Raw genomic sequence first — 13,109 nt, 5'->3', positions numbered from 1 at the left:
TCATTGGGAAAAATATCCTCGGGTGAGGATTAAAAAAATAAAAGAGTTGAAGTCATTTAAACATACATTTTTAAATGACACGAAATCAGATGAAACTATTAGTGTGTTGTTGATCTTTTTAAAAAGAGGCTCTGGTGGAAAACAGTATGGAGTTTCCTCAAAAAATTAAAAATGGAGCTACCTTTTGGAATGTATCCTCAGAATCCCAAAACACCAATCAAAAGAAAGATATGCATCCCTGTGTCCATAGCAACACAGTTTACAATAGCCAAGATCTGGAAACGACCCAGTGCCCACCAGCAGAGGAGTGGTGAAAATGCTGTGGTACATTTACACAATGGAATACTACATGGCTGTAAAAAAGAGGGAACTCTTAACCTATGCAACAGCATGGAGATGCCGCATTCTTTTGCAGTGAGGGTTCAGGAATCTGGAGAAGGGGCTGCGACATAAATGGATATACTAGACAAGAAATACAAATTTGGAAGGCATGGGGAGCCAGGCGGAGGCCTCACCCTCTAGTGACGTGGGCTCCCTGAATGTCTGGACCCATGGCTTTTTATTCACACATTCTGCCCTTTAACAAAGCAGACGCACACATCAAAGGTAAGGTTTGGTAAACAATAAAGGATTATCAGGTTAGGGGAATTACCCTCAGCTGTTTGGCCAGCAGCAGGGTAATATAATGCTGATATTCAGCCCTGCTGAATATCAAAGCCCATCAGCCTTTAGAGGACTTTTCACATTTATTATGACCCGCTGGACTTGGCCTCCAGCATGGAGAGTATTATGCTAAGCCAGTCAGAGAAAGACAAGTACCATATGATCTCACTGACATGTGGAATCTAATGAACAAAATCGGCTGATGAATGAAATGGAACCAGGAGCATGGATGCATGGAACAGTCTGGCCGGTGCCAGAGGAGAGCGGGTGTGGGTGACTGAGTAAAAAAGGTGAAGGGATTAGCTAAAGAACATATATGCGTACCCCATGGCCACACAGTAGTGGGGTGACAGCCAAGGGAGGGGAAGGCGGAGGTGGGTGAAGGCAGGCAAAGCAGAGAGAGAATGGGGACACCTGCAATAATGTCAACATTTAAATGTTTTAAATTTAAAAATAAATAAAAGCAGTGTGCCAAATAAAATAAATAAAACGAGGCTCAGTGGGTGGAATTTGCCTGGGTTTAGTTTGGGCATGAAAAGAGTGTTCACAGTTTTGCCCATGCTGTGGGTTGAATTATTTGGCAGTTCCTCAGAAAATGATCTCACCTCAGCTGATAAACAGGAGATAGACAGCCAAATGCCAGGAACAGACGCAGGTGCAGGCTTGAATTGCTGCCTCTGGAACCAAAGAACGACAGAGGAGCAGACGGGAGGCAGGCGACCAGGGTCTTCCTGAGTTTGCTGGCAGTATTACTGCCGTCACACACATGCTAATGTAGCTGAAATAGCTCCAGTGTAATGTAGCCAAGCAAATGCCAGGCCAGGAAAAATACTCATCCTCGACTTGATGTGACTACTTATGTCACTGTTCTGAAGGAGTAATGATAGAAAGAGAAACTCCTACACAGCACCAGCCTTTTACTTACTGTTCAATGACTTTGCTTTCTTCACATCTGGGTTACATTAAAGTTTAATTCAAAAGTATAATAACACAAACGAGGCGATGTGGGAAGCTGTGCAAAAGCACACGGAGGTTAAAATTTTCCAAGAGATTTTTTTTCCTGAAATGTTCCTAGAATATTTGTAATGACTGTTAGACGCTCTTTCCGCCTCCATACAGAAATGCAGATTTACTCCTTAGGTTTAATTATGTTTATTACTATCTCTGCCACCCCCGCCGTTGGTAGCTTTGCCTCTCTTTATCTTTCCTAGACTAGAAAGCGGGGGAGCCCTGTGTGTGGTGGTGTGTGGTACTGTTTGCCTACCAAGTTTTAACAAACACAAATCAATCACCTATAGTAATTAAAAATAAGAGAAAGACAGGCTTTTAAAAATGGTACGACCTGTTGGACTTGGCTGTAAGCAACAGAAATGTAAGCATTGGCAGACTCTGAGATTGGGATTGCCAGAAAGCCAGGCTCAGAAGAGGGCAGGAACCGAGGGAGACACAGCAGACCAGGTTGGCCCAGGAGCAGCCTGATGAGCTCTGTTGTGACATCCCCAGCCTACAGCTGCCACCTCACCCTCTCTGGCCTTGCTGTAAAAGTTTCCACCTCCCCTGAATCTTTCCATGACTGTCTGCAGATACAGTCTCCCTAGGGACATCAGTCTGGATCCCAGCCTGGCTGACAGGGTGAGAGAGGAAGCACCTGCCTGCTCTGCATGGTCCAGTGAGATGAACGGTAGAGCAAAAGGAAAGATTCCTCCCAATGGGAACAGTGTTGGGTATAGGGAGCTCCCACTACTGTTCTATAAAGACCTGGGTTAGTAAGTATTTCTCTATATATTGGGGAAAGGTTCTTACTGCTCTAAAACAAGAATATATTTTTGCATTGTTTTCTCTTTCAGATGGCAGCGAGATTGCAACTTCAACCTTGATGGGATTTTTGCTAATGAATGATTTTAAACTTGTCATTAATAAAATAACATACGATGTACAATGCCCCAAGCAAGGTAAGAAACACAGTTATGCAGCCATCTTAACATTTCCCTGTAGCTGTGGGACTTTTATAGGAACGTAGCTTATCTTAACGGATCTTTTAAAATCACCAAATGACCAAGAAGGCTTTGGAGAGCCGTGTTTAAACTTTTCTAGTAGGGGTGTTAGTGATCAGTAGAAGTTGTCTAGCAGGACATTTAGTCTCATACACTCTTCTTAGACTTTTAAGACTTGACTTTAAGAACTTGACATTAATAATCTGACATTATTGTGTTAAAAAGTAGGCTGGAAAATCATGAACTCAAATGTGTACTGTTGCACAGCTCTTAACTCTTTTTTAAAAATAGACTTTATTTTTTAGAGTAGTTTTAGGTCCCTAGCAAGACTGAGCAGATAGTACAGAGTTCCCATATACAGAGTGCCCACCTCCCCACAGCCTCCCCTATTATCAAGCACCACAATCGTACATTAATTACAATCATGAACCTACATTGACATATCATTATCACTCAAGTCCCACAGTTGGCATTAGGGCTCACTTTAAATGTTGTACATTGTGATGTATATCCATTATTATAGAATTACTAGAGGCCCGGTGCACGAAATTTGTGCGGGGGGGGGGGGGGGTCCCCTCAGCCCTGCCTGCACCCTCTCCAATCCAGGACCCCTCGGGGGGATGTCTGCTGGTTTAGGCCCCATCCAGGGATCGGGCCTAAACCGGCAGTCAAACATCCCTCTCACAATTCTGGACTGCTGGCTCCTAATTGCTCACCTGCCTGCCTGCCTGGTTGCCCCTAACTGCCCCCCTGCTGGCCTGGTTTTCTCCAACTTCCCCCTCCCTGCCGGCCTGTTCACTCCTAACTGCCCATCCCCCCACCCCCTGCCAGCCTGGTCGCCCCCAACTGCCCTCTCCTGCCCCCACTGGCCTGGTCGCCCCACGCAGCCTGCTTGTTCAGTCATTTGGTCATCCCTCACTAATCCCCTGCCAGCCTGGTCGTAGGCAGCCATCTTGTGAGGGTGTGGGGGTTAATTTGCATATTACCTCTTTATTATATAGGATTTTAATGCTTTTGGTTTATCCACTATTGTAGTATTATACAGAGTGGTTTCACTGCCAAAAAATAAAAATCTGTGTTCTGCCTATTCATTCCTCTCTACACCCCCAACCCATGACAACCATTGATCTTTTTCTGTCTCCATAGTTTTGCCTTTTCCAGAATGTTATACAGTTGGAACCATACAATATGTAATCTTTCTAGATGGCCTTCCTAAATAAGTACTATGAATATAAGTTTTCTCCAAGTATTTCATGGCTTGATAACTTATTTCTATTTAGTGCTGAATACTGTTCCATTGTCTGAATGTATCACAGTTTATTTATCCATTCACCTACTGAAGGATATCTTAATGTTTTCAAGTTTTGACAATTTTTAAAAACTTTTATTTATTGATTTGAGAGAGAGACATTGATTTGTTGTTCCACTTATATATGCATACATTGGTTGATTCTTGTATGTGCCCTGACAGGGGATTAAACCCCCAACCTTGGGGTATCAGGGTAACACTCTAACCAGCTGAGCTACAATTATGAATAAAGTGGCTGTAAACATTTGTGTGCAGGTTTTTGTGTGGACATAAGTTTTCAATTCATTTGGGTAAATACCAAGGAACATGATTGCTGGATTGTATAGTAAGAGTATGTTTAGTTTTATGAGAAACTGGTATATTTTCTTCTGAAGTAACTGTACCATTTTGCATTCCCATAGGCAGTGAATGAGAGTTATTGTTGCTCCACATTCTCATCAGCATTGACTGTTGTCAGTGTTTTGGATGTTGCCCCTTCTAATAGGTAGTATAGTCATAAATCATTCTTGTTTTAATTTGCAATTACCTATTAACATATGATTTCAAATGCTTACTTGCCTTCTGTATATCTTTGGTGAGGTGTCTTTGGCCCATTTTTTAAGCAGGTTGTTCATTTTCTTGTTGTTGGTTTGACAGGTTTGGGGAACCTTTTTACTGCCAAGGGCCATTTGGATATTTATAACATCATTTGCAGACCATACAAAATTATCAACTTAAAAGTTAGCCTGCTATATTTGATCAAACATTTAATCAACTCCCCCCTAATGCCTTGGCGGGGCCAGACCAAATGATTTAAGGCCCTCCAGTTGGACGTTTTCCACCCTCCTTTAAGAGGACACCTGGGTTGACAGCAACCCTCAGTCTCACCTGGACAGAATCCCTGCTATTTTTCACAGCCAGATGTTGTGGGGACTCTTCTTTCTGGCACTGGTGCTAAGGGCTGGGGAGCCTGGTGTGGGACTGGGGACCCCTCATTCCTCTGGGAGACCTCTGCAACCAAGATACCCTGCCCTGTTCTTAACCGCTACATGTGGGTCTGGGACCAGCCCATTTTGCATCTCCACCTCTGTTACCAGTCTCAACATGGCTTCTTCTTTAAATCTTTATAGTTCTATTTAGCTGGTCATCAGGTGGATTCAAGGGTGATTGCTTTATAATTTAGTTTTAATATTGATGTGGTCATGGGAGGAGATGAGCACAGATTTTACCTACTCCATCATCTTGACCAGAAGCCTCAGTTGCTATCAACCTCTGCTTTACCAGTAGTCACCAGCCTATTTCTTCCTTAATACGTTTGTTTTTTTTTTTTGTTCCTTTTTTTTTATTTTATTAGCTAAGACTTGTGGTATGATTTTGAAAAGAATGGTGAGAGGAGACATCTTGCTCTTTTCCTTGTTTTAGTAGGGAATCTTCGAGTTTTCCACCATTAAATACTATGTCATATGTTTTTATTAAGTTTAGGAAGTTCCCCTCTCTTCCTAGTTTGCTGATTTTGTCAAATGCTTTTCTGTTGATATGATCATGTGATTTTTCTTCTTTAGCCTGTTGATATGATGGATTGAATGATTTGATTTTTAAATGCTGAGTCAGCCTTTCATATCTGCGATAGATCCCACTTGGTCATGGTGTATAATTCTTTTTATATATTGTTGGATTTAATCTGCTTATATATTGTTGAGGATTTTTGTTAATGCTTTCTATTTGTTGCCATTGTTCTTTGTTTCTAATTTTGTCTTTCATGGGTTCTCTGCTTTTTGTGGTTTTTATTGAACATTTATATTATTCTATTTTCTTAGTATATCAGTAATGCTTCTTAAATTTTTCCTAGTGGTTGCCCTAGATTTTGCAATGTACATTTAAAAATAATCCAAGCCTACTTTCACAGGCATTGAAAATACCTTATAATAACCACAAATTTCTTTTTTTTTTAAGTATTTGAATTGGCTTTGGTATATTTGTTAACGCATTTTATTTTATTTTTTAAACCCATGTTTTTATTTATTTCATAGAGAAAGGGAAAGGGAGAGAGAGATAGAAACATCAATGATGAGAGGCAATCATTGATCGGCTGCCTCCTGCACACCCCCAACTGGAGATTGAGCCCATAACCCGGGCATGTGCACTTGACCAGAATCGAACCTGGGACTCCATAGTCCACAGGCCAATGCTCTGTCCACTAAGCTAAACCAGCTAGGGCATAACCACATATTTCTAATTCTTCTCTCCCATTCATTGTCATTCATTTCATGTATATATAAGCTATCACTATTGAATATATTTTTACTATCATTATTTTGAACAAACTGTTCTGTTATATCTATATATATAAAAGGCTAAGTGACCAACTGTACATTTGTCCAACAGTCCGACCAACCGGCCAGTACATATGATACGCACTGGCAATCCTATCTAATAAAAGAGAAACATGGTAATTAGCCATACATCCGCTCCCCTTCCCATTGGCTAATCAGGGTGATATGCAAATTAACTGCCAGCCAAGATGGCGGCCGGCAGCCAGGCTACTGACACGAACAGGAGGCTTGCTTGCTTCAGTGACGGAGGACTCCAACATTCCCTGCCTGCCACTGCTGGGCTCTGAGCTGCTAAGAAACATTGTTACAAATATAGAAGCTAAACAAAACCCCAGAAACCTGTTTTTAGTCAGCCAGGATCTCAGAGCTGGAGTCGCAACAAAGTTTCAAATACAGAAAGTAAACAAAGCCAGAAACCTGCTTTCAGCAGCGAGGTCTCACAGCTAAAGCCGGCTCTCAGCTCTAGTGACAGCCATAAATCCAAGAATAAAAAAAAAAAAGGAAAAAAGGAGCGGTTGGGAGCTTCAGTCACCCGCCAGCCTGAAAACGGCCCTCAGCCCCTCACCCAGACTGGCCAGGCACCCCAGTGGGGACCCCCACCCTGAAGGGGGTGTGACCAGATGCAAACAGCCATCATCGCCTCATCCAGGCTGGCCAGGCACCCAAGCGGGACCCCCACCCTGATCTAGGACACCCTTCAGGGCAAACCAGCCAGCCCCCACCTGTGCACCAGGCCTCTATCCTATATAGTAAAAGGGTAATATGCCTCCCAGCACCGGGATCAGCGGAGCCGAGAGGCCTCCTGGCCCCTGGAGCAGTGTGACAGGGGGCAGCGCCCAAACCCTCTGATCGCCCTGCGGCTCTGTGTGTGACAGGGGGGAGTGCCCCAACCCCCTGATCGGCCCTGCTCTGTGGGTGACGGGGCGGCGCCCCAACCTCCCCATCGACCCTGCCTTGAGTGTGACAGGGGGCAGCGCCCCAACCCTCCAATTGGCCCTACCCTGAGTGTGACTGAGGGTGGCATCACAACCTTCTGATCGGCCCTGCTCTGTGCATGACAGGGGGTGGCGCCCCAACTCCCCAATTGGCCCTGCTCAGAGCCTGACCAGGGGCTGTGGGGCAGGCACCTAGGGATTGGGCTTGCCCTCTGCCACCTGGGAGCGGGCCTAAGCCATCAGGTCGTTATCTCCCAAGGGGTCCCAGACTGCAAGAGGGCACAAGTGGGGCTGAGGGACACCCCCCCCCCCCGCCAGTGCACAAATTTTTGTGCACCAGGCCTCTAGTTTAAAAATAAAAGTTGACTCGCACATGCATGATACATATAAAGCTCTTGCTGGCACCAGCCAGCAGTGTGTTTCGATCTGTCATTGTCTATTGTGAATTTGGTTGTTTTTGTTGACATTTGAGTGATGATTCCATCGATTCAACGGACGATGTTGAAAAGGAAAATTTTACCATTGAATTTCTTTTTTTTCTTTTTTTTTTTTTAATATATTTTATTGATTTTTTACAGAGAGGAAGGGAGAGAGATAGAGAGTTAGAAACATCGATGAGAGAGAAACATCGATCAGCTGCCGCCTGCACATCTCCTACTGGGGATATGCCCGCAACCCAGGTACATGCCCTTGACCGGAATCAAACCTGGGACCTTTCAGTCCGCAGGCCGATGCTCTATCCACTGAGCCAAACCGGTTTCGGCACCAATGAATTTCTTAATAGTATTACTCCTTCGGGAATGCCGCGTCATAAATTAAAATTGAAAGTAGGGCCCTAACCGGTTTGGCTCAGTGGATAGAGCATCGGCCTGCGGACTGAAAGGTCCCAGGTTCGATTCCGGTTAAGGGCATGTACCTTGGTTGCAGGCACATCCCCAGTAGGAGGTGTGCAGGAGGCAGCTGATCGATGTTTCTCTCTCATCGATGTTTCTAACTCTCTATCCCTTTCCCTTCCTCTCTATAAAAAATCAATAAAATATATTTTTAAAAAAATTGAAAGTAGGTGCAATTATCATGCTACTGAGAAATCTTAATAGTAAATGGGGTCTTTGTAATGGTACTAGATTATTATCACAAGATTGTGACCTAACATAATTGAAGCTGAAGTATTAATAGGATCTGTGGAAGGAGAGGTTGTTCTGATTTCAAGAATTGATTTGTCCCCATCTGACACTGGCCTCCCATTTAAATTAATTCGACGACAGTTTCCCGTGATGCCATCATTTGCGGTGACTGTTAATAAATGACAAGGACAAACTCTAGACAGAGTAGGAATAGTCCTACCTGAACCTGTTTTTGGACATGGTCAGTTATATGTTGCTTTCTCTCAAGTTCAAAGAGTGTGTGATGTTAAAGTTAAAGTTGTAAATACTTCATCACAAGGGAAATTAGTCAAGCACTCTGAAAGTGTTTTTACTCTTCATGTGGTATACAGAGAGATATTAGAATAAGTTTAATCAATTTATCAGTCATTGTTTTTACCAATGTTTTATATCATGTTTTTATTGTTTTTATATGTCTTTGTTATATCATTGTTATTGTTTACTTAATCAATTTACATATTACTTTCATATACATTTTACTAATTTTCTTTCACCTCTGACACTTCTATTATAGAGAAAGGGCAAATAGCGATAGCAAAAGAATTCTTCTAATTAATTTCCTTTCAATGTGCACGGATCCGTGCACCAGGCCACTAGTCAATTAAGAATAAGGAAAAAAGAAAACTAAGTTTTGATTGTATCTCCCCTTATACTTTCTTTAATGTAGAATTCCTTTATGTAGATTTAAGTTTCTGACATGTATCATTTTTCTTCCCTGGAGATCTTTTAACATTTCTTGCAAAGTAGATGTACTAGCAACAAATTTCCGCTATTTTTGTTTGAGAGTCTTCATTTCTCCTTCACTTTTGAAGGATACAGAATTCTAGGTTGGTGGTTATTTTCTGTAAACACTTTGAATATTTCACTCTACTCCCTTCTTATATAGTTTCATAGAAGTCAGATGTATCATAACTTTTTTCATTTTTATTAAATATTTTTGTTTATTATTTATTTTTTATTTCTCCATATACTCTTCTACTGCCCCCCTTTCCCTTTGTAGATATAACTTTATCTTTGCTCTTCTATAGGTCAAGGAGACAGTCTATGTCAAGTGACACAAAATGTTTATCTGAGTTCAATGGCAAACACTTTTGCCTACACTCTTTCAGAAATGTGGGCATTGCAGAATTCATATGTTGCATTATAAATTTAAATGTTTGTCTCTGGTATCTCCTAACAAAAGCCAAAAATGAGAGGGAATTATTGGTAAGGTGTTTTTTTCCTCTGCCTTTTTTCAAGATTTTTTCTTTCTCTTATTGATTTTCTTTAGTTTGTCTCCTTGACCAAACTTTAGTCCAGCTGGTCAGAGCCCTCTTCTTAGCTAGGCCTCATCTTGGCCTGTAAAAACTGGGCACTCTCAGAACAATAGATTTTGCCCCCCCCCCTTCTCTCCCCTCCCCGCCCTCACACACACATACATACACACACACACACACACACACACACACACACACACACACACACACTAAAAGACTTGAATAAACACCAGCATAGTTTCTAACAGCTCAAGGCCATATCCCTGGGATGATGAAATGTTTGCCTGAGAAAGCTCAACACTTTCAGGAGAATTTACTGTTTGTTCCAGTGAAAGCCTGTTGATAGTCAGATAGGTCTGAGCGCCCTCTCAGAGCAATAACTGTAAGAAGCTTGCAGTTATAAACCCTTTCTCTACTCCTATCACCGGAGCTGTCTCCTTAGGAACCAGTGAGGCTATTCTTTGCAATGCAGACATTCAAGGAAATAACTTTCGCTCTCCCAGTCTGGTGGGCCCCTTGCTCTGGCAAGTGCCAGTTAACAAATTCAAATGGCCTAGTCTCATTAACCACCTCCCATTCTCACTTTTTGTAAATTTCCACTTCCCTGACTCTGCTTAAGTCCCTGATGCTCCCATCTCTCCCTTAAAATGCCGTCACCACCCTGACCGGTTTGGCTCAGTGGATAGAGTGTCGGCCTGTGGACTCAAGGGTCCTGGGTTCGATTCCAGTCAAGGGCATGTACCTTGGTTGCGGGCACATCCCCAGTGGGGAGTGTGCAGGAGGCAGCTGATCGATGTTTCTCTCTCATCGATGTTTCTGACTCCCTAGCCCTCTCCCTTCCTCTCTGTAAAAAAAATCAATAAAATATATTTTTTAAAAAATGCCCAGTCACCTCTGGGCAAATAGAAGTTGAGTTCAGTTCACGCTGGATCCTCTTCCCTGTGCAGTAGTTACTGAATAAAGTCTGTCTTTACCGTTTTTAACTAGTATCTGGCTTTTTTTTTTTTTTTTTTTTTTTTGTCTTTGATACTCGCCACAGCTTTGGACAAAATCGTGGCCCATCTATACCTTTCTTCTGTATGGAGACCTTTTAAATATCAGTATATATTTCATCAAAACAAAAGGGCCCTGACTGTTCTGCAAATCTCAAAAGCCTAGGAGGGAACTTCTGGTTTTCACCTCTTTGAGGCAGCGTTAACTTATAATGTGGAAGGGATTAAAGACCACAGTAAGTCTGGAAGAAATGGGTGGAGGTGGAAGAGAAATAACTGCAGGCCTCTTGGCAAAACCTGAAAAATCGCTGGGATAATAGTGACTCCAGGATCCTAAGCCTCTGCAGTTGTTGGCTGCTGCTTGGCGGGAAGGTCCTTCCTCTCACCTGTCCCCTCCCTCAGGTTCTCTCCCTGGCCGGGGAACAGTTAGAGTCCTCGGAAAGGTATCATGACAGCCCAGTTTCATGTGAATTCATAGATTCGTAGAGGTGAAAGGATGAGAGAAATCCATAATCAAAAGAATCAACGCTGTGTTAAAGACTCGGACATGGCGACTTGTCGGTCTGAACCTCTTGCTGTAAAGAGCTTACACTTGAATTGCTTTTCAAATGTAGATTATACATCTCTTTACATGTTTGCACACCGGCTTCCCTCCCCTGTGGACCCTAAAATAATTTTTGGATAGTTGGTTGGAGGGTGGGGGGAGGGGTCTTGGGTGGAACTCAGGAATAAAAGCGAGCCCATAGACGAATGTGTTACAAACTAAGGTGAGGTATTCACCTGGGTCCTGGTAATGGATATTCCCCTTACTCTTCCTGTATGAAGATTTTTAAAGAAACAGCAAGTCTTATTACCAAGAAAAAAGACAAACAAAAACATAGTGATTTTAAGCCTACTGTCTGGTAATTTATCATTCCAAATTGTCTTTGTGTGAGAGGGACTAGCGCGATCACCTGAGATGGGAAGAAGGGCCCATCCAAACGCTTCCCAGGAGTAAGGAGGGCTGATGGGCCAGCCGCGGTGGCCGGCCGCGGGGAATCAGATGTGGGTCCCTGGACTTGCAGACCCTGGAGGGAAGAACTGTGGTGACTGCCTTATGTTTCCCTTGTGTCTTTTCTCAGAAAAACCGAGTAGTGAGCACGCCACTGAGTTGGAAAATATGAAATCCTTGGTTCACAGACTGTTTACAGCCTTGCATTTAGAAGAGTTTCAGAAAAAGAGAGAGCACCATTTACTGGAGGAAATCGACCACCTGAAGGGACAGCTGCAGCCCCTCGAACAGGTTAGGAAACATCACAGTTGAGTCTGAAAAATAATACCCAGCTTTTATTGAGTGCTGTCCACGGGAGCATTTTTCTACAAACTGAGGTGAGGTATTCACCTGGGTTCTGGCAATGGGTAGTCCCCTTACTCTTCCTGTATGAAGATTTTTAAAGAAACAGCAGGTCATATTACGAAGAAAATTCTTAGTTTGAATGATTTGCATGCGCTCATGTTCTCCTTTAATCCTCACAGTGAGCCACGAGTTTGGTAGTGTTATCTTTCTCATTCTTCAGACGGGGAAACGGAGACAGCAGAGGCACATAGCTAGTCCGTAGAGCCAGAACCTGGACTCCGGTGGTCTGACTCTAGAGCTGCCGTCTTAAACTCAGCCCTGCTTCCTCCACGGAGGGCCGTGGTGTCTCTGTAAATGAGTATGATGGGAGCTGGGCTGCACTAGCTGCACTGTTACCCCAGCTTCTCTGTCGGAGAATAGGCCCACGGCCCCAGCTCTGCTTAACCGAACTGCACGTGGAATGTTAGTGGTGGCTTCCTAACATCTGAGGTTAATCAGTGGTGGAGAAAAAAGTAACTTTTCGGGGGAGGAGGTGGTGGAGTCTGTTGTAATTGAAGGGAAAAAACTGCATTTCTTAAATCTGTGATTCTACTTGTGATTTTGAAAAAGGGTAGGTGTATGTATAACTTTGTATATGAATAGAAAATTTCTGGAGATAAAATAACCTTAATAGTGATTAACTCTTAGGGTATTTAGGGATGGCAGAGAAGGGGACTTTTTACTATTATTTATTGGATTATATACCTACATTTTAATTTTTGTTTTTAAAAAATTGGTGATATGTTTATTAAGATTAAAAAAGTTGGCCAAAGGGAAGTTTTTCTCCCACTGTCCTCCCAGTACCATATCCCCACACCTGTGAACCATCTCAGATTTTATGTGCAAATGCAAATATGTTATTTTTTCCCTTTTTCAGAAAAGGACATGGGCTATTACACACTATCCTTACATTTTTTCACTAACAGTATCCAAGCATACTTCATTTTATTTCTCTTGGTTTTATTGTGCTTCACAGATACTGCTTTTTTTTTTTTTTTGGAAATTGAAGGTAAGACCCTCTACCAGCAAAAAGATAACAATTTGCCAAAGGCTCAGATGATAGTTAATAATTTTGGAAATAAAGTGTTTTTAAATTAAGGTATGTACATT

General features: G+C 42.6%; 1 protein-coding gene across 2 annotated transcripts in view; it reads left to right on the top strand.

Moving 5' to 3' along the window:
- MCUB (mitochondrial calcium uniporter dominant negative subunit beta) overlaps nt 1-13,109 on the top strand; it is a 78,300-nt gene that overhangs the window by 61,349 nt on the left and 3,842 nt on the right. Inside the window, exons 4-5 of one of the 2 annotated variants that reach the window (XM_036343391.1) lie at nt 2,511-2,615; nt 11,746-11,906. In XM_036343391.1, the coding sequence (XP_036199284.1) occupies nt 2,511-2,615; nt 11,746-11,906 (266 nt within the window). The remainder of the gene's footprint in view (nt 1-2,510; nt 2,616-11,745; nt 11,907-13,109) is intronic. The other variant, XM_036343400.1, reaches the window with a different exon arrangement.

Source organism: Myotis myotis, unplaced genomic scaffold (assembly GCF_014108235.1).
Source record: "Myotis myotis isolate mMyoMyo1 unplaced genomic scaffold, mMyoMyo1.p scaffold_m19_p_1, whole genome shotgun sequence".
Classification (NCBI taxonomy): Eukaryota; Metazoa; Chordata; class Mammalia; order Chiroptera; family Vespertilionidae; genus Myotis; species Myotis myotis.
Note: the sequence above shows the minus strand (reverse complement) of the source record. Positions and strands in the feature narration are given on the sequence as shown.